This window comes from Lupinus angustifolius, chromosome LG05 (genome assembly GCF_001865875.1).
Source record: "Lupinus angustifolius cultivar Tanjil chromosome LG05, LupAngTanjil_v1.0, whole genome shotgun sequence".
NCBI lineage: Eukaryota > Viridiplantae > Streptophyta > Magnoliopsida > Fabales > Fabaceae > Lupinus > Lupinus angustifolius.
The window spans coordinates 172,910-196,986 of NC_032013.1; the positions used below are offsets into that span (position 1 = coordinate 172,910).

Sequence of the window (24,077 nt, forward strand, 5' to 3'; positions counted from 1 at the left end):
AAGATCGACAACAAAGATTGATAAAGACATAGGTTGTATACAAGGACAAGCTTGAAGGCATGAACAAACTAACAAACAACAAAGTCAACAAAGAGGTCAAAAGTCATGACTCAAGTTCACACAAACTAAAGCATTCAAGAAGATCTAGAGTCTAAGTGTTTTTATATCATTATTAGGTCTTAAGATCTTTGCTTCGAAAGATTCTAGCCTAAGATGAACCCTAATGGAAGTCTCACAGACTAAAATCATTCTTAACTAAAATGAGACTTACATGCATACATACATGATTTACATGCACATGCATAAATATATGATCACATGATTTTGATGCATTTAAAAGGAGTTTTAAATCATACATTATTCAAAGTCATGCATCATACTTTTACAAATCATGTAGGAAGTTCATACCACATTGAAATATATTTCTCAAAAACCTATTAATCAATTAAGAGTTATTTTAATCGATTAAGCAATGAAAAATTAGGAACATGTTAATCTATTAAGTATGGGTTTAATTGATTAAAGTTAGTTACACTTTCTTGAATTTTGAAGAACCAATAATTGATTACATTAAGTGATAATCGATTACCTGCACCAAAAAACAGAATTATATATTACCCCAACTTTTTCGTTTTGTTGATAACAACACACAATAACAAAAACACATTTTACACATATTTCTCACAATCACATTATTCATATACTTTTATATCCAAAGAGAAATTTTTAAAGTGTTTTTTTGAAAAAGAGAGAAAAGGAAGAATCTTTAGAAAGATTTTCTAAGAAGCAAAATTGTCAAATCTTGCAAAGAAACCTTGCATCTCACATTTCTAGGTCTTGAGCTTGTGAGACTTATAGAATGGTTCTTAAATTCTAGAAGAGTGTATATTCAGCACACATAAGTGCAATAACTTGTAAAGTTTAGACATTGGCATAAACATATTCTCTTAGTGTGTTTAATATCACCATTGGTAGAGGATTGGTTTGAAAAAAACCTAGTTGTGGTTAGGTAGTTATCTTCACTGCTTTATACAAGGATCTTGAAGAGAAGCAAGAATGGGCTAGGATGAACCGCGAGTAGTTGATGTATCCAAAAGAGGCGAGAGAGTTTAAGTCGCATTGCTTTGCTTAGAGTTCAAGAACTGAGCGCATGTAGAAGTGTAGAATTGGAAAGTGTGTTTGTATATACATTTGTTTCAATTTCATAGTGAAGAAAAAACTCCCAAATTCAGAAGGAATGCCTTGATGTAGTTTGCTTGTGGATAAGCAAATGAACAAGGATAAAAGTCGTGTCTCATTCTTCTCAACCCTTAACTCCTTACATTTCCTTATTGCTTGATTTACTTAACTTGACATGCATATTATTCTGAGTTACTTGCATATTTTGTTTGTTCACTTACTGTGTTTTATCATCTGTAAAAGTGCATATCTGCGGTTAATCGATTAAATAGTAAGGAAATTTATAAAATTTGTTTGTTAATCAAGCAACGATAATTATAATTATGTACCGTATCACTTATTGATGAATATTTAATCAATTTGATTTTTTTTAATCGGAACTAAGACCATTTTTGAAAAAGTTACCATTTTAAAAACCACTTTTTCAATAGAGCATTGTTTGTTTGTCATGTACTGTGAATATTACTATAAAGAAGGGAAGCAAATTTACACATGTCGTGCAAAATAAAAATTTCATGTCTTCCTTTGGGGCTCGGACGGCAACACCGCCATGTCGGAGACAACAACGCCGCCATGTCGGAGACAAAGGCGGCATCATGTCAGAATTAGACATGGATTTTAGTAAAATAAGAAAAACATGAACAAATAATTGTAAGTGTGTGAGTTAGTAGTTAGAATCGTAGTTACTTAAGCTGATACAAAGTTTGATGATGAATGCTAAGTAAACATTTTCCACTTTTATTTTATTATCAAGTGCCACATAAACATTTTGGATGAACCTTATTTTACAATGATATATATTACATTCCAAAATTATCTAAGAATCAAAATTAAGTGTTTTGAGGAATCAATAACAATGGTTAAAGCAGAACAAAAACCCTTTAGGCCTGTCTTCCATATTGGCTGCTTTTGGTGTTTCTATAGAATCATCTCTTGTTGCCATTAAAGCACGTGTTCCGGGAGATTCCGGTGGCAATACAGCATTCTCAGATGAAGTCATCCTCTGCAAAGGAGCGACCGACATTGATGGTGAAATAGTACAGAGATACCGAAGGAGCATCTGTATGATTTCGGTAAAATTCGGTCGCTCCTTTGGATCCTCTTTCCAACATGAAGTTACAATCAGAGCTAAATCCTCAGGAATGTCTTCAGCACTAGGCCTTGTATTCTGAAACAATCAAATATTTCTACCACCAGTCATTGGTAATTCCAACAATAACATCATCACATTCACCGGTAAAGTAAACACAATCCTTAAAAGATTGAAGGCGTCGTCGCATATAGTCTTCTAACTAAGGGCAAGTAAGCATAAGAATGTTAAATACCTTAAAAGCGGCTGCGTATGCTGCTTGTAGATTAGACATGCCTTCAAAGGGCACCTTATTATGGATGAGCTCCCACAACACAATTGCAAAGCTGTACGCATCCACCTTATGGTTGTAATGCTTCTTCTCGCCTTGTCTTAGAGTCACCGTGCTGTAAAGCTGCCATAAAACCGGAATGTAATGATCTAAATTACATAATATGGAACCAACCAAACCGTAAAATTCATTAATTAAGAGGTAAGTACTTCTGGAGCCATCCAACGATACGTTCCTGTTTCAGCAGTCATCATCTCCGTTAACGACTCTTCTCTGGCTAGACCAAAATCAGCAAGTTTAATTGTTCTATGATCTTCTGTCAAGATCAAGTTATCTGGAAAGAAAGAAAAAAAGAAACAAGTTATAATAAGGACCAGAGGAACTATGTTTCTCTTGTTTCCTTATCATCACAAACTCAACGGCCGAGAATGGCTAGCACAGAAATATGGTCTTACTATATAAAGGGAAGAAATATAGACTTTGTTGCATAAATTTACAACATAAAGCAATAAAGCCTATTTGTGAATAGTGACTCATAGCAGTAAACAAAAACAACATACTATATTTCAATTTACTTGAAAGGTCTTAGAAATCAAGATCGGCAACGTCCTAGCACGTAATAAGGCAACATGTAATTGATGCAGGATGCAAAATTCGGAAGAATAGCACTATAGCAAAGTCACACATCACAGTCATTTCGATCAATACTAAATGAAACTAATTAGCTCAACTTCAACATTCATATAGGCATACCAGGTTTAAGGTCACGGTGAATGATCCCATGGGAGTGTAAGCATTCCATCGCTCGAGCAATATCAAGAGCAAATCCAACTGCCACTCGCATATCCAAACACTTCGGCCGCATGTTCAAGAGATATTTGCGCAATGTTCCACCTAATAGAAGTTCAGTTACTATAACCATAACTGGTTCTTTGCAGGCCCCAATAAACTGGCATCAAACGAGGCAAAACAAAAACCTTTTGTAAGACACGATATAATTCCTAGTTCATCAATAAACATGATTTTAGCACCTCGTGACCTTTCGTATCTACTGCCAATTCAAATTATCGTCTCTTTTGTTAAACAGCTTACTTAAGTATTTATTCAATAAGCTAAAAAGAGCTTATTTTCATAACATTCTCTATAAGCTTAGTTTAATAAGCTATAAATCATCCTCATCGGCTTAAAAAAGGTCCCTATAAACTCTTCCGAAAACTCCCTAAACTATACATCTAATTTAGATATGTAAAAAAACTGATAATGTTTGTTTATGTTCTGAGATATGAACCTTAACCAGATTCTTGTGTTGAACCCTGGACAACATAGCAACCTCTCTACCAAACCGAGCTTCTCTCCTCGAAATCTCTTCAGGAGTTTCTCCCTTGTTGATAACCTTAACAGCAACATTCTGATTTTTATATCTGCAATCAAACTGTGACTCTGAAATTGGATTTAAAAACCAAATTTGATTCAAAAAAATTAAACCACAAAGGATCTTGACTTACTTCCCTTCATAGACTTTGGCATGAGCACCTTCACCAATTTTTGGACCAACAAATAATTCTTTTGGATCTATAATCCACTTAGCATCTAAATTGAAATCTTCAACCGAATGAACCTCATTCCCAGATCCCATTTTCTTCTCTCTTTTTTTCCCACAACAATATATATATATAGCACTTAAACTTAACTAACTAGTAAGTTTAAGGCCTCAAATTTGAGCTTTTGGGAATACAATTGCTATAAAAACTAGCTAGTAGCATCAACACTCACTCACACTAAGCAAGTACAACATACATGTTTTTTTTCTGCATTACTTAGATACAAAACTAGAGCTGCTATAATATTGTTGGGTATGAAAAGAGAAAAAAGTACAACTTTTTTTGCACTACAAGGCAAGGAAATATAAGAAGATCATGTAAGTGTCCCAAAATCACGCTCATAAGTGATTAAAAAAACATAAAATGAAATTAAAAATCAAACATTGCTTATGTTTAGGAGGCAAGGAATAAAATCCCACATGTGTTAGAGGTACTCAACAACAAACTCAGTACATAGAATAATGATTATAATACAAATCATAGATCCAAAACAATAGGTTCTGTCAGTACTCAGAACCAGAGTACTTGCTATGCAAACAACAAAATAATACAAATTCGTTTTTTTTATATAAATATCACAGAAACTGAACTTTACCCAGATTGAGAAATGGAAAAAATATTATTTTTTTTAATCTGGGTAATATAAAAAAACTTATAAAAATATTGTTTTTCCTCCTTTGTTTCTGAGAAGAAGAGAGAGAAAGTAAGAGAAGGTTGAAAAGTGAGATAGAGAAGATAAATTGAACGACCCAGATTGAGAAATGGAAAAAGATTATTTTTTTAATTTGAAATAATTTGAGGTACGCGTATTAGAATTGAATTCTTTGTGTGTTGTGTTGTCGTTCTTTTGTTAAAGGAATGGAGTCTCTGTCAGAGAAACAATGTTATAGTGCCTTGTGGTTTTTTTCTATGAATTATTGTTAAAGGAAAGAAATTAGAGTGAGTAAATTAATATCAACTTGCATTTGGAGATATGAAATTAGATACTCAACAGTGTTGGAATTGGAGAAATGAATAATGATGGTTGAATTTTGTTGTCAATTATATTCCTAAGTTGAGTTTAGATAGGATTTGGTACTTGGAAAGATTTTGAGAAGGACATTTGTGACAAGAGAAACAAATGCATGTAGGGACAATATTATTGCTAATTTGGGCTAAAGTTTCATTCGTCCTAAAATGTATAATCAATATATCATTTTCACTTATGGGCATTTCACGTGAGCCAAACGAGTAGCTCGCGAATGTTATTATATAAAATATCAAATGTGCAAATGTATTTGTTTTTTGTTAAATGTAAGCGTAGGATGTATTGACATGAGTTAAACATGTCTCTCATCCATCCCTAAATATTGATTGGGTCAATTTTTGAACTCGAACCCGTCCCTAATTAAGATGGATGTGACATGTAAGGAACGAGTCCAAAATAAAACGGGTCAAAATAGGGACGAGTGTGATTGAAATCATAAATTGCATCCTTCAAACTAAAAAATATCGTAATCATGTGACTGAAAATTATAGAATATATTAAAAATTTCAGAACAATTTAAACGGTCAAATGTCAACATAAGTTGAAGTGTTCTTATATATGATAAGTGGTATGGGTTTGTAAGTATTTGAGTTATGTGAGCTGAACATAATGTATATTGATAAGTACTTGTTCAACTATTCTTGATATATAACTATAAGGTACGAGTTGCGTGATCTGGATAAAGACTCAAACTCGTCCTTTTTTTTTTACGACAGATATATCCTTTTAATCGGATCTGTCTTTTTTATTTATTTATTCGGACTCATCCCCAAGTCATCTGGTTAAGACGGGTAGGAGTGATTTTACTCACCCAATGGTGTGACAAGACACGTGAGAGAAATGTGGTTAGATCCTAGTAGGTGCCACGTTAGAGGGAGTTGTTTGTTGTTACAAGAAAAACGAAACCGATTCGATTCGATTAAAGAGAGAAGTGAAAAGGGAAGAAGAAGAAGGAATGGAAGGAGAAGTGATATCACATAAAGCATACGCTAGAATTGGATTACTTGGAAATCCTAGTGATGTTTATTACGGGAACACTATTTCTCTCTCTCTTTCAAATTTCTACGCTACTGTTACTCTCACTCCTTCTCTTCATCTTTTAATTCAACCTCATCCTCTTCATGATTTCATTCAATTCTCTTCTCTCTCTCATTTAGTTACAAGACTCAACAACGAGGGTTACTACGGTGGAGTTCGATTACTTATGTCTATCTCTAAAGTCTTCTTCGATTATTGTAATCTTAATAACATTCATCTTCATCACAATAATTTCACTCTCTCTTATGACACAAATATACCTCGTCAGGTACTGCTACTACTATTTGTTTGTTAACGTTGTTGTCGGACTAACTAATAATTTAGGATGTTTTTTCAGACAGGGCTTTCTGGGTCCAGTGCTATTGTATGCGCTGCTTTGAACTGTTTTCTTGATTTCTATAAAGTCAGGGATCAAATCAAGGTGGAGGAAAGGCCTAACCTTATCCTCGCTGCCGAGAAAGAGCTCGGCATTGTTGCTGGTCTTCAAGATCGCGTCGCGCAGGTTTATGGGGGACTAGTTTACATGGTAGTACATTTCTTTAAACCATTCATTTCATATGTCTCTCTATATATATATATCAATGTGATTTTGATTTGTAGGATTTTGGCAAGGAAAACATGGATAAGCTCGGCCACGGAATTTATATACCCATGGATTTGAGTCTCCTTCCGCCTCTGCATCTCATCTATGCCGAGAATCCTAGTGATTCTGGGAAGGTTAGTGACTGTTACATTCAAATGTTATATGCTTTGCGAATTGCAGGCAAAGGCACAAAAGTTATCACAATTCACAAAGCATTTTTATGTTTATTGAATTGTGAATTGTGATAACTGATAATTCACAATCCTGTTTTTATGTTCTGTTTACTGCATGTATGTTTTTCTATGTCAGAATAGAAACTAAGTTTTTGGCATTAGGTTGTTGAATACTACATTGAAAAGAATGTCAGAATTGTTATTATAAAAGTGATAATTTGGGATAACAGTTTTAATAAGAATGGGATTTCCATATTAAAAGTTTCCCTCCTATTTGGTTTTCATATATAACTTTTAACATGTAGGTTCATAGTAAAGTACGACAGAGGTGGCTTGATGGTGATGAGTTCATTGTGTCATCAATGTCGGAAGTTGCGAATATAGCAAAAGAAGGAAAGACCGTGTTAGAACAGAAGGACTACTCAAAACTTGCAGCACTCATTAACCGCAATTTTGACCTGCGAAGGTAATTCAAGTTTTTCTATCTCATTATATATAGTTGCAATTGGTGTATATATGACTAGTAGCAACCACATCAATGCAGTTTTGAAAATGATAGTTTTATCAGAAATTTAATTGTTGATAGGATGTTATTGGTTGTCTTGTCATGCCGCCACAATTAAGCATTCTTCTACCCTGTGATTGGTGTTTAGGCTAAACTCCTAGTCTAGCATGCCTACCAATGTTATGACTTGACTCAATTATCCCGACATACAATTAGAGCGGTCCAATGCACAAGCCTCTCATGTAGTGAGGTCTGGAGAGAGTAGATGCGTACAGCCTTATCCTGTAAGCCGTAAGCTGAGACTGTTTCCAGGATTTGAAACCGTAATCTCTTGGTCACTACGCAACAACCTTATTGTTGCGCTGAACATACAATAAGCATAATATAAATACTTAATGTGCTTATGTAATAAAGATGAAGTTCAGAAATAAGTAACTATATAAGAATGGTTTCTAAATTAAAAAATAGGTTTCTCAGGAGGACATTCATTTGAGCACCCTTTGCGAAAACCTTACTATGATTTGGAGGGTCACCTCTACCTAACAAGTCACATCCCATAATCATATCAATTTTAAAGTCTGGCCTCACCCTAAAAGCCTCAAGGCCAAGAGTCTGCTTACTCATGGCCAATCAAAGGGGAATAAGGTAGCCGATGTTCTGGACAAAGGGGAATAAGGAGCCTCACTGATCACCTAAACTGTGTCAACTGGCCTGGATAAACATTATCCTAAACCTTCATCACCGATCACCTATGCATATACATTATCCTTGGCTCCTCGCGACTAACATGGAGTGTCTTGTACGTTAAAAACAAAAATCAGTTTGCATTTGTTCGCACAATGATTTTGATGATACCAAGATGCATGTGTGACATTGAACCTCCTAAGTGTACACATGTAGAACACTATGTGCTCAAGAGCACCATGAGGGATGCCTTGCTCCTTAGGGATACTGCACTTTCTAGTAAGACTTTAGTTGAGGGATAAATTCATTGAGGCTCCAACACCTTTATAAGGAAGCATGTATAAGTAGCTTTAGGCTTCCTTTGCCTTGAAAAAGTAAAGAAACCTCATCATCTTCCCTTGCCTTGAAACAGTAATTAACAGCATTATCTTGACATTCCCGTAACTCATCGCACGAGAAATGTCACTTACAGCCTGCAGGCACAACCTACAACCATACTTGCTGGTTTAGCCCTTTTATCTAATGTGATATGATTGAAATTATTAAGTTTCTATTATAAACTTTTGTTTTTGTTTGGATATTACTGTAAAGGTCAATGTTTGGAGATGAGGCCCTCGGTGATTTGAACATAAAAATGGTAGAGATAGCTAGAAAAGTTGGTGCTGCATCAAAATTTACAGGTAGTGGAGGAGCTGTTGTAGCATTTTGTCCAGAGGGGGAATCTCAAGTAAAGCTTTTAGAGGATGAATGTCAGAAAGCAGGATTTGTGCTACAACCTGTTCAACTTGTTCCTTCTCTTCTCAAGGAAATTGACTTCAAAACCTTGCAATGAAGTAATCTAAACTTGTTTCATTGAAGAGGACTTGGAATTTTCTATAACTTGTGTGTGTTTCTTTTAAAAAATGTTCTTGTATTGTCTTGTCTAAGTGTGTTATTTTTATCTTTAATTTAAATTTATGTTTTAATAATATATTATTGAGATGTCAAAATCAAACTAATCCCATGTTTGGAAAGGATTTAATAATTTCTTATAAGGGTGATTTCGGGAAAAGCAATTTCTGGAGAAACTGAAAGTAGGACTATAGTTCAGCAATTTTATCAGTAACCTTGCTTAGTTATAGTTATTGGGTCTGTTTGTTTCTTTAGGTTTATAAAGGTGATTTTGGCAAAAAGTTATTTCTTGAGAAACTCACAAATATAACTTCAATTCAGTATTTTTGAAGCTTCTGATTTTTTTGTTGTAAAAGTCTAAGCAAACAAAGTGCAAGTGTTACTAGTGAATTTTTACATCAAAATAATCAATTCTTTTTACTAAAGCTTAAACAAATAGGTGGAGTGTTTCTTTCCAATTCATTAACCATGGGATTGTTTCTGATTTATTTTTACTCAGAATGTTGTAGCTTTAGGACATACATCAAGCAATGTTATTCAGCTTCAATCGAATTCTTATTTTAAGTTATTCAGACATTCGAATCGATTATGTTAGACAATGTTAAAATTTCATTTCAAAACCAAAAGATTGCTATATCCGTGTGTTGCAGTTGTGTGATATCATTGTCGAGTGTTGTATACACTCATTCCTACACCAAAAGATGTAGAATAAGAGTTGGGAGTTAGGACATTGACTAGCCTAGTTCATGCACAGACCATGATAAGTAAGGATCCTCTCTAGTAATCGAAAGGCAAGTGCAGACTATAGTTCATATTCATTGTGCTATTGTGGACACACTGAGTGAATATTAAGATAGGTTTTATTCCTATTATTTCCAAAATGGGAGACTTGCACGAGGCCTTACCACATAATCCTAGCTAATTTAGCATGACTTACAATTTTTAAAATATTATTTAATCTAACAGTCGAACATATCTATTGAACAATTTTACATATATAATTAAGAATGTATAATCTTTACATAATTTAACCATTATATTATATTAGTATATATATTACTATATATCTTTATAGACTGTATATTAACTTTCTCAATGTATAATGGTAGTGTAATGCTATATACCATTAGTATTTATTTTTCTAAAAGATATTATAAGAGTGTAACATGTATGTGTTGTCAATATAATAAAGACTTATACGATATACTCACTATATCACGTATCATTCATTTAAATTACATTTTTTGAAATGTGATTGATAATGAAATATGAATGATGAATGATATAATGATAGTTTATAGAAGTCATACACCATAAATGCATACATTTTTTTCTCCTATAATATTATACTTTGACCTTAGTCTTCCTAAAAATTTCACAAATTTATTGTTTATCTTTAATTAATGAACAAATGAAAAATAAGAATATAAAGTGTTTTATATATGTTCCTCTGTTTCATATATTTTGATATTTTATGTTGTGAGTATAATTTAAAAAATCATTAAGTATAAAATGATAAATAAGGTTATATAGTTGAGAAAAATGTATAAAAGGGTTTGGAGTTTTCAAATCTTTTAAAGATTTGGAATATAAAGTAAAATTGGACATCAAAAGAATAAAAAATATCAACAAATATGAATTTAAGGAAAAGAGAAAATATGTCTTTAAGAATTTGAACCACCATGTCATGTGACTTTTAAAGAGATGTGAAAGTTTTATTTGTGATTGGTAACTGTAAAACAAATATCTCATATACTAATATTTTATTTATTAATAATTCATTTATATGTGACTTTTGTTATTTTTTGTGTAAGATGATCTATAGAATGATTTACTTTTTTTATTTCCTACAAGTATCCTAATACTGAAGATACTTCTGTCCAAGTCGAAAATATCCACAAGTACGTGAGAGTAACTCTTCTAATTGTAACATTAGTCTACAACTAGTGTTAGCCTATTTAATTAAAATTTAATACAACCCACCCACTTTTCACCTATTTTGATCGGGTCTAAGACGCTCCAAGAAGAAATGTAGAATTGACGCGTCAAATAAAATAAAAATAAACGCCATTAAATTTAATATAACAACTTTGCTTTTTGCTTGTTCGTTATTAATTTAATAATTAGATATATTTTTAGAATTATCTTCATTCTTCAGACTTGTCTACTTTCTTTTTTCATTCAAATAATTATTTCCTTTTCCACACACTAAGTACCCGATCTTGTTGTATCCTATTATGACATTTCTAGTATAATTACCTTACTTTGTATTTTGAAAGGTATCAAACAAAGATTCTCACTTAGCATAGATAAGAACTGAAAAGGGTAACAAAAAAGGTGTTGGTCTAGTGGTGTAAGATCTTATTGGATTACTAAGTTGAATGTTCGATTCCTAGGAGCGACACTTGTTGAAAGGGTGAGCCATAAATCCCGAAAGGAATTAATTTCTTACCAAAAAAAGATTAGAGAATACCCTTAGTAGTACCAAAAAGAACATAAAAAGGTATGAGCCTAAAGTTAAAATGAAGATGTGATAACTCTTAAAAACCATATGATGAGGAAAATGACATTTACATCAAGATCAAACATAAGATTAAGAAATCAATGGAAGAGTCAAGCATACAATGAATTGATATTTGAAAAATTAGATAATTTAGTTGGAGTCACAAATTTTAAGAGTTGATTCTTTAGTGTTATTATTAGGTGGTGGGGTCTCTAATTCAACCTTGATGCACAAGTTTGCTCCAAGAACTTTACATTTCCACAAAAGCCAATATCCATTAATTTCCATGGGAAAGTCTCAAGACTTACCTAAATGGGACAACTTTATCAAGTCAATAGAGTCCACTTCAAAATTAATAACAATGAAAAAAAAAATGTATTCAAAAAGCTGAATATGCAATCCAAAATAAAAACAAATGGGAAATTGTTTTGTATGAGTAGAACTTTTGGTAACTTATCCATTGATCATTGGATGAATTTGAATGCAGAATGATAAGAGAGTTGTTCTAAAACTGAATCCAAAACCTATGGTTTGAAATTCTAGGTACAAAAAGACTAAGAGATTCTATTACATAAGGTGCAACAACACATGCTCTAATAAATAGTAAACTAAGTACTGAGTTTCAAATAATGGCTTAGATTTGCTTGCAACTTTTGGGTTTTACACATTTTCTGATATTCAAACTCAACCACTTTCTCTTCTGCAATTACCAGGCAACAAGAACTTGTACTTCTCGGCATTATTCAACAAATATGATGGAAGATGCACCGCCGAATAAGAATGAGGAATAGGTCCTAACTTACCGATAATCTCCTTAAATGTATACTCTTCAGGAATCATGTCGAATAAGTCAGCACCTTCACATATCACATTCTGAATCCTTTCAGGGTTCAAGTAATGCGCAAATCGCACGCGATCATTATGGCTGTAAGCTTTTATCTTGAATATTAGTTCACTTATTCGGCGGAAACAGAAGCTACAATGCCATCCAGCATCAGACAGCAATACATCAGCCTGCCTATAGTGTGCATAATGTGTCTTTCCTGTCTCATACCGATGGACGGATGCTCTCCAACTATTGTTGTCTAGAAAGAACTCGAAAGAGTACAAGTAGTTTCTGAGTTGAAGATGAATAATTTGAGGGATTTCATCACACCACCTCAAGAGATTAATCGTGTGAGCGCTCGGAATCTCATCAACATCGGACATTATCAAGAGATCATCATCTTCTATTCCTGCTAATCTTAGAAGCTGATCGAGCTTAACTCTTTGATATGCCTCTTCATAAAAAGGATTTTCGCCTCTCTTGAACCTTCCTCCAACCACGCCATATGTGAGGCGTGACTCGACAAACTTGAAATTTTCCCTATTCCTTGCAAAAAGGAATGGTTTGATCAACCCTGTAAATGTTGAGTTCGATTCGAGGAGCACATATTGTGTCACATATGGCTGCATTTCTTTCCAACGAATAGTAAGCATGTCAACTTCATTATTAAACAGAACAGCATCAAATACTCGCCTCGGCGATTCACGAATTCCCCAACCGTGAAGTCTGCATAAAGTCTCCATCGATACGTTCTCATGGTAATAGTGAGGGATTTCACGAAAGGGCTTCGGAGGAGATTCCCAAAGTGGTCTGAGAAAGTACGAAATCTTCTGGCCGTGCAAATAGATACAGAAGATGGTCACAGGGATGACTACAATAAAAAATATGCAAGACTTGAAGTCCAATCCTCTTAGAATACACATGAGTCTTGAAATGCTCAATGCTGCAGGGGATCCTTGCTGCATATAAAACACAAAAACTCTCTAACCAACATGGATAATTTAATTCAGCAGTATTTGAACAACTGATTCAGACAACTTCTCTAAGCAACATAGATAATCTAATGATAAAAAACTCATATGAGTGACCACAAAATTTTGATTGGTATTATGTGAACATCTTACAGTTTTTATGCACAAAGTGCTCTTACTTTGATAAGAGTCTATCATGCTTCATGAAGCAGTTTTGGCATATAGTTGACGAAGATATCAAATGACATAAGTTGAAATTATAGAATTGCATCTTCTCATGAAAATATGAATTGGGGGAATCAAGAAAATGGAACTCAAAATGATAGATACACAAATTACAAGGGGAAAAAACACAATTATAGAATTGTTTATTTTCTATGCAAAAGTAAAAGACTGAAAAGGGTAAAATAACAAAACATTCAAAACTGAAATCCATAATTGATAACCTACTCTGCAATCTTGAGAGGTTCAGAAACTGGAAAGTCACACAGAAAGTATTAACTATGCATTCAAACAATAGCCTATCAATATCTGAGAGAAGCTATAAAAGTAAACAATACAATTAAAGTAGATACTTGCTAAAAAAATTGATTAAACAAAAATGAAATAAAATATACACTAAAAATTCTCATTTTTCATTAACAAACAACCAAAAGTGAAGATGCCCATTAAAAAAAATACATTTTTTTTTCAAATTTTGAAGTAATTAGACAAAAAGGAAGAAAAAAATGTACATGGGCACAAAGATCTCGACAGATATCATCATTCTTCTTGAAATTATAATAGGCTTGAGACATGTTGTATAGTTTAATCACTATGTGTCTTTGTTCCAAGTCCAAGTATGAAGGAGTGATGGTTTCATGGTTTGTATTGTAACTTCAATTATAGCCGTTTGGCGGTTCCCTTTGACTCATTCACTCATAACACGTCTTTCAACAAATGAAGGAACATACCGAACCAACTTATATTTATTATTTATTATTTCATAAAACTTAATTTAATGATAATATATATTAAGCAACTGAAGACAATTATTACTATTATTATTATTACACAATAATATGAGCATGATATTCATGCACAGATACTATAGTTGATCACTATATGGACATGCCATTAGTTACAATGAAGAGTAGAAATTAGCTTATTAAATAGATGAGTATATATTATTACATTACATTAAGAAGATGAGTGAAGGGTACTATAAAGAACTGTTGAAGGGTCCAATTGTCCACTACAATAGCTTGATGAAACAGTAGAAAGTTGTTGATACCCTTTCCATTCTTCACATGGTTTCAACACAATAGGGGTTTCAATAACTGCAGAATTCACACATATCATCACCTTGTAATCACCAACTCCTAAATCATCACCAATTGCTTTACCCTTTTTATCCCATGGATTCCATACTACTGCACTCACACACATAAATCACAAATAATAAATATATAAATACTATACATAAGTATTAATATTATTAAAGTACCTGCATCTGGCATTGCATTCTTGTGGAGTACAAAAGTTCTTTTCTTCTCATGGTCTATGATTGCAATTTTATTTGGGCTGTTCAGGTACACCCTATCCATCTGAGACAAAGTAAATGTACTAATGCTATTCGAACTAATTCGTTGGGTGTGTGCCTATAGCAGAATCTTACACCACTATATCAACAAGTTCTGAGTAAAGTAAATGGGAATGGTTGTTGTTAGTTACCTCAGCATCAAAAGTAATAGCATCAGCCTGCTCTGTGAACCTTGATCTGTTAATGAGATTGTCAAAGTAATCAAGTGTCTCCAATCCCTCAATCCGAACTTCACTGCACATTTTCAACTCTTAACTCTTAAGTCTTATTATTTAATCATACACATTATTCTCTAATAACATACATACATACCTGATATCTGAAACTGATAAATAGTTGGTGATTACAAATGTAAATGAAAATGCTTTATTATCAGTGTTTCTCACTCTGGGTATCATAATCAGCTTCCCACCACTCACACATATACGAAGTCTATACTCAAAACTGCATAAATTCAACACATTTATCATTACTCACCCTTCATTTTTAGGTACACTTTCTCCTAATTTTAAAGACATATATACCTTAAATGAGGTGTCTTTAAGTAAACTCCACTTGACTTCAAAATGAGATCCACAGATGAATGATTATCTGATGGAGGCAAAGGTGAAGGGTCTCTATCCAATGACCACAATCTCTTTCTTCCTAATCCATCTTCTTCTATTGAACTCATATCACCAAACTGCGTAAATATATACAAGACAGATTCGTTTACGTCCGACTTAAGTTACATTAGTTATATGTAGGACTTTATAGTAAGGAATAAAATTGAAATATGTATTTATGTCCATTATTATATTATAGTGTGATATCAAAGTTATAATTATAAACTAACCATTGGAAACCATACTGATATACCTCCTCTCTTTGCTTTATTACTTCCTTTTCTATTACCCTGTTGAAGTGAATAATCAACATTCAAGATTGATCATAAAATAGAATTGAGAAACAACATGGAATGGAATTTCAACTTTTAACTTTTAATTTTTTTTTACCTTACTGCTCATAAAAAGCAGTTCTTCTTTCCTCTGATTTTTCCAAGAAACAATCTGTGCCCCATATAGAAGAACCTGAAATCAAAGAAGCTTAGTAAAATATGCTCATTTTAGCTTATTTAAAAAAAGTCATTATTAGATAAGCACTTAATTAATCTGTTTGTCAATAAGCTATATAAAGTTTATAGGAAGGTCATAAGCTATTTTCACTCATGATTTATTGTATAAGCTCAAATATGTTCCTTATAAGCTCATCTAAATGCCCCATAATCCATATTAAACTTAGAATTTAGATGATAATAAGCAGAAGAGAAAAAGGTAAAATAAAATAGTTACCTCAAGAGATGAACCATTTGGGTCAGTTAATATAATCCGTGGCATTCCATCTTTGTCCTTTAATATATTCAAAGGCATAGTTGTTAATGTTCTTCTTCTTCTTCTTCAAAAATAGTTTCACTTTATTTCCAATCCAAAACTGCAACCAACAAAAACAACAACGTAGTAATCCCATACATTAGTACAACAACTTATGTTACTATTATTATCATTACATAATTTTGCAACAACATAAAAACACTACCCTTTATTCGTATTGAAGAAAAAGGAATAACAAACATGCAATTTACAAATTATTTGTAGCTATCTTTTAGTATGAAAAGTGTTCATCATTTTGCAGTTCCAAAAGGCAGAGCCAATGACTTTTGGTTTCTCTTAGAGTTCATGTTAACATTTTATATATGGGACAACATTATTCTTTTTAAATAACCATCAAATTTATATTTAGCTTCTTGTTCAATGTACCTTAAACAATAGAGTACATCTTCATTGACTTGTAACATTCTTTGTTCATCAACGTACTCTTATTAATATTTCCTTCAATATTTAACTTTTTTTAATCAAAATTATATAAATCATGTGACTTTATAGATTTTACACTATTATGAATATGTTTGTTTGGTGTAATGGTGGCTAAGACTAAGGTAGAAGTTGCTTAGTATCTACGCCGATTATAGTGGACATAAGAAAAAGGAACAAAATAATGTGGGCCTTGAAGCATGGATACTCATCTATTTGTTACATAAACCTTACATCATAATAGAATATGACCTAGAAGAGTAGGGTGTAAAGATGAGTGTACTCTATTTTGTTGCACTATAATATATTCAAGCTTGGTATTACACGTACAATAGAATTAATTCAAGTTGGGTTGTGCAACTTTTTGGAATTGAAAAAGAAAAGTTTGTATTTGATGATTAAAAAATTCTAATTATTTCATTTTTTATCTTCTTGTAAGATGGTAAGTTTTTTAGTAAGATATGAGATTTAGGAGTAAGGCTTATCTTCATTAATGAAGAAGGGAGTACTATAAAATACAAAGGAAATAATAATATAACAATACATTTATATTCTTTTATATGTAATAGAATAACACTTTTGTCATTGAAAACATATATAAAATTAAGTATTTGTCTCTCCATTAATGAAGAAAACTCTTGATCAAGATTTAGTTAGCTAGTGATAATTAAAAGTGCATAAAAGCAAAAAATAATATAATGTGATACTTTTATTCTTTAGATATAATGTAATGACACTTTTACTATTATACATAAAAGTCAAAAAAATATAATTCTCCAATGGAGGATTCTTTCCGGATAAGATTGGCTTGTTCCTAACAACAAAAGTTTGATGCCCTTTTCATTGGAAGATGGTGTGTGTGAACTATGGATTAAAGAGTAAGAGACAAAACCCTAGCACTATTCGACCATTCATAATCTTCATTTTAACAACCTAATAAGTTGAATGGATAAATCAATACCACAAGATAAATAATTAGATAAAATCTCTTGTTAATAGTTTTCCAATAATTAACACTTATTACAATACAAGCTACCAATAATATTTGGATTGAGCCCTTTCAAGCTTAAACAAGTATTCTTTGGGTCCATACTCATGAGGCTACTTCTTCAATAATGTTCTTTGGATCCATATGAGTCCTACAATACATCCCTCAAAATCAATAACAAATTGTGTCCTATATTTGATGTACACAAAAAATATTCTAGTGGATGTTTCCATTAAGCAAGGTCTTGGGTTCGAATCTTTGGATAGAAAAAATATTCGCTGGGAGAGTTAGTCTCACGTATCTATGGATGTTCCCGACTTAAACATAATTGCCTCAAGTGCGAAGATACCTGTAAGAAACCAAAAAAAATAATATTCCAGATAAGAATAATAAAACGTTATATTTTTTGTTTGGTCATTTCAAGGTTCATAAAACATACAAATTCCGATGCAATACCTCCACACTACCAAGAGTATTCGTGACTTAGATAATTTTGAAATAAAAAATTAACTGATGTTTAGTTTGATTCGACTAGATTAAATTATCAAATCAGATTCTATCCAAATCAATTCCTTCTTCAAAAAATCGTTCAAAAATGATCTGAAAATTATAGTTTTAGTTGATTTTCATTCTTTTATAATGGATTTAGTATTTGTTTTGTAACGGTTTGAAAACGAACACCATACATGATATATATTTGATTTTTTATAATCTATTGAGCATCATATGTCTCCAAATTTCTTACCATACAACTAGATTGAGAGAGTTTACAATGAATCAAATTAATTTTATATTCTTTCAAAAGTTAACACATTATTTACTTTGATAAATTTGATCCATGAAATAGATAAATAAGATGAAATTGAACTAAATATAGTTCTACTCATCAAGTTTATTAGTTAGAAACATTATATATCTATAAGTACATATTAGTATAATGAATCTTCAAATTTATTGATGTTAAATATATATACTTATTTTAAAATACTTTAAAATTATACAAGTATAATATATATATATATATGTTAAAATTTCATAAAAATAAACTTAGAAGTCAAATTTCTATTTATATATGTATATATATTTTCTATATATTAATGATCATCATTTGAGCTGGTGACATAAATTTGAGCTCGTTAATATACTTAAATAATGTTCGTAAACTTTAATTGGGTAGAAGTTACGATAAAAAAAATAGTCCATACTGAACTCAACACAAATTAATTCTTAACAATTTGAGTTTAGCTAAGTCAAGTTTAACTCGATTTGACTCATTTCCATTATTATAAGATGTAATGTTTTTCTATATGTCTTCACGTTATTATCATTTCCATAAAAGTCTAAAGAATCATATCATAAATTAAGTAAGAAATGCTAAAATAAAAAAATATTATTTTATCATAAATAAATTATTTAAAGTAGTACATATATAAATAGACTATTTTAAATATATGTATTTTATTTGAAATAATCAAATCATAAAAACATTTGAAATATAGCAATTCAATAGTTCATAATATACTTTTTTTTCTTCATTTTAAACCCAAAATTTTAAGATGAGATACCATCTGTATAGGCGAATTGCATGAATATGAAATGTTTACGGGAGATAGTTAAAAGTTCTTTAACCTCAACCTGTGAATTGAATTGCATAGGGAAAGAAGGAAAAGAAAAAGCTTATGAGTCATGAAATTCATTAATAAGATGGTTCCAAAGTCTCTCTTTCACAAACAGAACCTAAGGGTCTGTCTTGCGAGTTGAGTTTTAGAGAGAAAATAATAAAAATAAATTAAAAACTTTGTATATAATTATGAAATATACTTATAAGATAACTTTGAGACGTTTCCCCATTCTCCTATGAAATCCAACTCACATACTGACTATAAGCAAAGTGTTCTCAAGGGTCAAGGTTTCTTGGTCGTTCAAGGGTTCTAGATTGCGGATCAAACAAGTTGTAGGGTTGCAAATGTTGAAAATATATTTTCATATTTCTATATTTATACCCAACACCTAATCTATCATTAATACAGTTAAAGTAATACTATTTATTTATTTTGATTATTTAATTAAATATATTATATGATAAAGTCCTTGATTAAAAATTAGAGACGTGTTCATATAATAAAGAGAAACATGCTAATGTAATAGAGATTATAATAATGAGAAACATGTCTTTCATAATTTCTAGTCTAAATTGTTCTTGATCATAGAATTATTGAATATGACATCATTAACTAAGATAGATTAATATATGTGATAATATTTATTGGATAAACATTAATATATTTCATTTATTAAATTTCACATATGGATGGTGTGGATATGATCAACTGACTCAACTAAGAATTGACTCAACTAAGAATTCTTAATGATTAAGATTACCTTAAATTGTCAATAGGAAAATCTCAGGAAGAAATGAAATAGTTTCTTTTGACTTGAGATTAACATAGTAATTAACATGTTATTTATTATATTTTGATTTCAGACATATAATATCTTTGGACGGTATTTCTATGAACATTAAGTATGATTGAATGTTTGTAGAATTAATGATTAATCAAGAATCAATCCATCTACTCTTGTTGGTAATGAGCTTGAGCTTTATAAGATTTTGACCAAAGTATTACAATGAATCAAAAATGAGTTTCTTTGAGTCATCATGACAACTTATTAAAATTTGACAATTGTACTATACTTTAAAGTTAGCTCATACCGTAAAGATAGAAGAAGATATTTTAATTAATCTTTCTAGTGGTTCTAGAAAGTAAAATGTATATTATTTCATGCTAATTGATTGTTAAGGATAATTGCTAGACACCAACCTGTATTAGTAAAATAATTTACTTAATTTATTATCAGTTTAGTATTAAACCTACGAGGTTAAATATTAATGAGTGTTCTAATCTTTACTAAATAATTATATTATTTAATAATTTAGTTACAGAATTTAATTTGATCAAATAAGTAATTTTATGGAATATTATTTTAATTACTTACTGATACCAAGAGTTGAAATAATAAAGAAAACACATTCATAAACATTTCTTTGTGCCTGAAAAATAATAGAATAATAATAATAATACTGTTTGATGAAATAATATATGGTAGTTGCTTTGTACTAATTTTCAATGAATAGGTAGCACATGGAAGAGGCACCAGTGCACCACTTCATGAAGAGAATGGTGGCTCTCTTAGTTTGCGGTGCTTTATAAAGATGCATCAGTATCTTGCCTTATATATATAAACCTGCTATGTGTCATTCATTTTCCAAAAAAGGAAGGTACTGCGCATCTAATATATATATATATATAGTGTTTATGTACGTGCCTCAAAAGGATATAGCTTTCTTTTTCACTGTGTGCTTCCTACAAAGAAAAATATATTGCCCCTCCTGTGCAATTTTCATTGGTTATATACTATTCTATTTTTTCCATGATTGGTTCAAAGAATTGAGACTAAAAATTAGTTCAGAGTCTTCATAATTTTAAAGAACAACTTTAATAATGTTAATACTAACACCCGATATACATTTTATATGTATTTTTTTATTATATACAGGTCACACTCCATCTTAGGTGTAAAAGTAAGACAGGTGAGTTAAGAGCATTGAAAAATAGATTAGGGTATAGGGAAGTTGAATGCAATGTAGCAAAAAACATGATAGAAATGTGGACAGAAATAGTACACATTAATGAGTAGGTGAGATAGGTTTCTTTTTTTATTCAGAAGATTGGATCACCAAATGTACAACATTATCATAATCTAAGTTTGTTGATCATTTAAAGGGAGGCACATCCTTATCCTTTAAGGGCTTGTTTTGAGTTTGATTTTAGAGGGAAAGAAAAGGAAAGAGAAAACTTATAATCATAGTACAAATATATTTCATGGCTCTAAAGTCTTCTCCTTCTTTCTTGCCCTTCAAAAATTAACTTGCAAACAGATTGTAAGAACAAAGACCAATAGATCTAGATTGATGGTAAGTAGTCTCTCAAACGCATGTAGGCAACTGATTGAGTTAACTTCAATTATTTCATTTATGTCCACAATGAAACATGTACGTTTCTTGTTTTCCAAGTCATTATGCATAATTGTTTTTAGGTCTTAACCGTTATCTTTTCTCCTTTAAATGATAAGATGTTAGAATAAGAAGTTGATTGTTTATACATACGTCTCTTATTCATATGGCTAATGGTCTCTTATATGACTAGATTGGTCGATAAGGATTGTCACACTTTAACGTCTGATTGTCACACTTTAGCGTCTGATTGTCACGATCCAGACTCATTGTTAGTTAGCCGACTCGGGGTCAATCCAATGTGTTTTAAGAGTAGGATGGAAGAGTCAGCTGGTAAATCATAAAGGTTTATGCATTCAAGCAGAGTTTGGGAAGTTTGTTATAAATGGCTTGGACTTGATGTGATTTTTTACAACACTGTGTAGCAAGAAAGCATGGAAAATTTTGGAGATTATTTTGTATTGCAAGAACGTTGTTACAAAGAGCCAATTGTAGTTAAGTTGACAAGAGTTGATTCTCTCATCATATCTTTCATGATATGTACAAAGAGGTTTACACTTTTTGTGAAACATGAAGGACCAAAGGAGTAAAAGAGAAAGCCACTTTGAAGAACATGCATCATTCTTTGTTTTTTGTTTTTTATGAAACCCAATGAGAAAAAAAATGATAGATTCAAAAGTAAAGTTGAAGTCTTTGAATTTGATAAGAAACAACATAAAAAAAAACCACCATTGTGAAGAACAATTGCACCATATTTTTCTTTTGTTTTTTCTGAGACAATCTGAAAAATGATAGATTCATAAGCAAAGTTGAAGCATTTGCATTTGATAAGAAGATGGATATTTGAAATAATCTGATTGAGAAGCAAGTTCTGAAAACTCAAGAAGAATTAAAGAGGAAATAATGATTCTTCTTATGACAAATCACTTAATTTATATTATAATATTATAACCTCGCAATATATGTATATGTTATGTAGAATCTTATATTTTTACATAAATTTCAAAAGTTATCTACGGAATAAAAGTTAGGCACTTAATATATTTCTATAACAGTATTGATCGACCACTTTTAAAAATATATTACTTGATAAAATGTAATGAGAGAATAATACGTAATAAAAATTGAAGAATAATATTGCATATATAATACGCATTGACCAGAATAATAGCTTACTGATCAAAGTAAATTTAATAAACTAAAAACATAAAAACTATATTAAAAACATTCATATAATTAATTAATATAATTAATCCAAAATGTGACCTTCTAACAGACGAATTGAGAGTGCCATGCTATGAATGCTTAACCAGAAAACAAGCAAAGTAATTGCACACAAGAGTAGGAGGAATGGTGTGGCGCATAATTTAATGCTAATGATACACAAACATTATTTTTTTAGCATTTTTTATTTTGATCCCAATTATTGAGCTAATAAAGGGGTTGTATAATATTCAAAAAATTCACTTTTCCTATCATTTGATTTTTTATATTATTTCAACTTCTTTTATTTTTCAATTATAATATCTTTTCTATCCCCTAGTTTAGAAGATATACTAAGACTGCAGAGATATTTGTCTAATGATTTAAGGTTCTATTAGATCATTATGTATCATATTAAACTATAATTCAAAAATTCGATTAGGAAGCAATATATGATAGAAGAGATAGTCACATACTCTGAAAGAGATTAATTCATTTCGTTTGGATCATTAGTATGAAGGTAACTACCATTGGCTCTATACCCAATACATTGCCTTTTTAGGAAATTGCATGTGCTTCCATTCTTTTTTTGCAAAATTACTCAACTACTTTTATTGTTTTTATGAAATTCCAGTTGAAACATGTTACAAAGTGGTCGTGTAGAGAGATTCATAGGTACATATATGAAACGATTATATGGATAGAATTAAACTCATCTTTATTTGGAAATAAATTTGCTCAATTTTTTTAGAATGTAAGTACAAATCTAGTTATCAATATGATAACATGATTAATGAGTAGTTTTTAGGTATATAATTGTAAACATTCTATGACCCTTCTCAACTTACTTTATGTTTTAAAATAAGCTTAGTAATCTCCATTTTTAAAGAGACGAAATGTTTGTTGAGGAGTATGGTTTGAGTGGCGCAAATTGATTCTACAATCCTATTATCTTATCTTTGTATGTGTGGTTTGTATTAAAACTCACTATAGTTCCTTGAGAAAAACATGTGTACACCGATAATGTAAGAGTTTTTTACACTGTTACTTCATTATTTACCATTCATTTTTAATTATGTTTGATTTTTCACAAAAAG

At 31.2% G+C, this 24,077-nt stretch overlaps 4 protein-coding genes across 6 annotated transcripts; 1 reads left to right on the plus strand and 3 right to left on the minus strand.

The window, feature by feature from the left end:
* Positions 1,898-4,782, minus strand: LOC109347256 (serine/threonine-protein kinase HT1-like). The gene is made up of 6 exons (XM_019586967.1): positions 4,046-4,782; positions 3,829-3,961; positions 3,294-3,489; positions 2,750-2,874; positions 2,505-2,663; positions 1,898-2,347 (listed from the first exon to the last, which is right to left on the minus strand). Exons 1-6 carry the CDS (start codon positions 4,174-4,176, stop codon positions 2,027-2,029), a joined length of 1,065 nt encoding a protein of 354 aa, XP_019442512.1. The 5' UTR covers positions 4,177-4,782; the 3' UTR covers positions 1,898-2,026.
* On the plus strand, positions 6,080-9,167 carry LOC109347257 (glucuronokinase 1-like). The gene is made up of 5 exons (XM_019586969.1): positions 6,080-6,474; positions 6,544-6,732; positions 6,807-6,923; positions 7,268-7,428; positions 8,743-9,167. The coding sequence occupies exons 1-5, from the start codon at positions 6,124-6,126 to the stop codon at positions 8,981-8,983; spliced, it is 1,059 nt and encodes a 352-aa protein (XP_019442514.1). The 5' UTR covers positions 6,080-6,123; the 3' UTR covers positions 8,984-9,167.
* LOC109347258 lies at positions 12,058-13,297 on the minus strand. Its single transcript, XM_019586970.1, has one exon. It carries the CDS (start codon positions 13,292-13,294, stop codon positions 12,230-12,232), a length of 1,065 nt encoding a protein of 354 aa, XP_019442515.1. The 5' UTR covers positions 13,295-13,297; the 3' UTR covers positions 12,058-12,229.
* On the minus strand, positions 14,433-16,594 carry LOC109347259 (putative glucose-6-phosphate 1-epimerase). Of its 3 annotated transcripts, none has more exons than XM_019586973.1 (9): positions 16,500-16,594; positions 16,256-16,394; positions 15,920-15,994; positions 15,760-15,819; positions 15,449-15,606; positions 15,237-15,368; positions 15,056-15,158; positions 14,829-14,928; positions 14,433-14,751 (listed from the first exon to the last, which is right to left on the minus strand). In XM_019586973.1, the coding sequence occupies exons 2-9, from the start codon at positions 16,331-16,333 to the stop codon at positions 14,522-14,524; spliced, it is 936 nt and encodes a 311-aa protein (XP_019442518.1). In that variant the 5' UTR covers positions 16,334-16,394; positions 16,500-16,594; the 3' UTR covers positions 14,433-14,521. The 3 variants fall into 3 exon arrangements, with proteins under 3 accessions (XP_019442518.1, XP_019442516.1, XP_019442517.1); XM_019586971.1 differs by having other exon boundaries at positions 14,439-14,754; positions 16,500-16,591; XM_019586972.1 differs by lacking the exon at positions 16,500-16,594 and having other exon boundaries at positions 14,439-14,754; positions 16,256-16,428.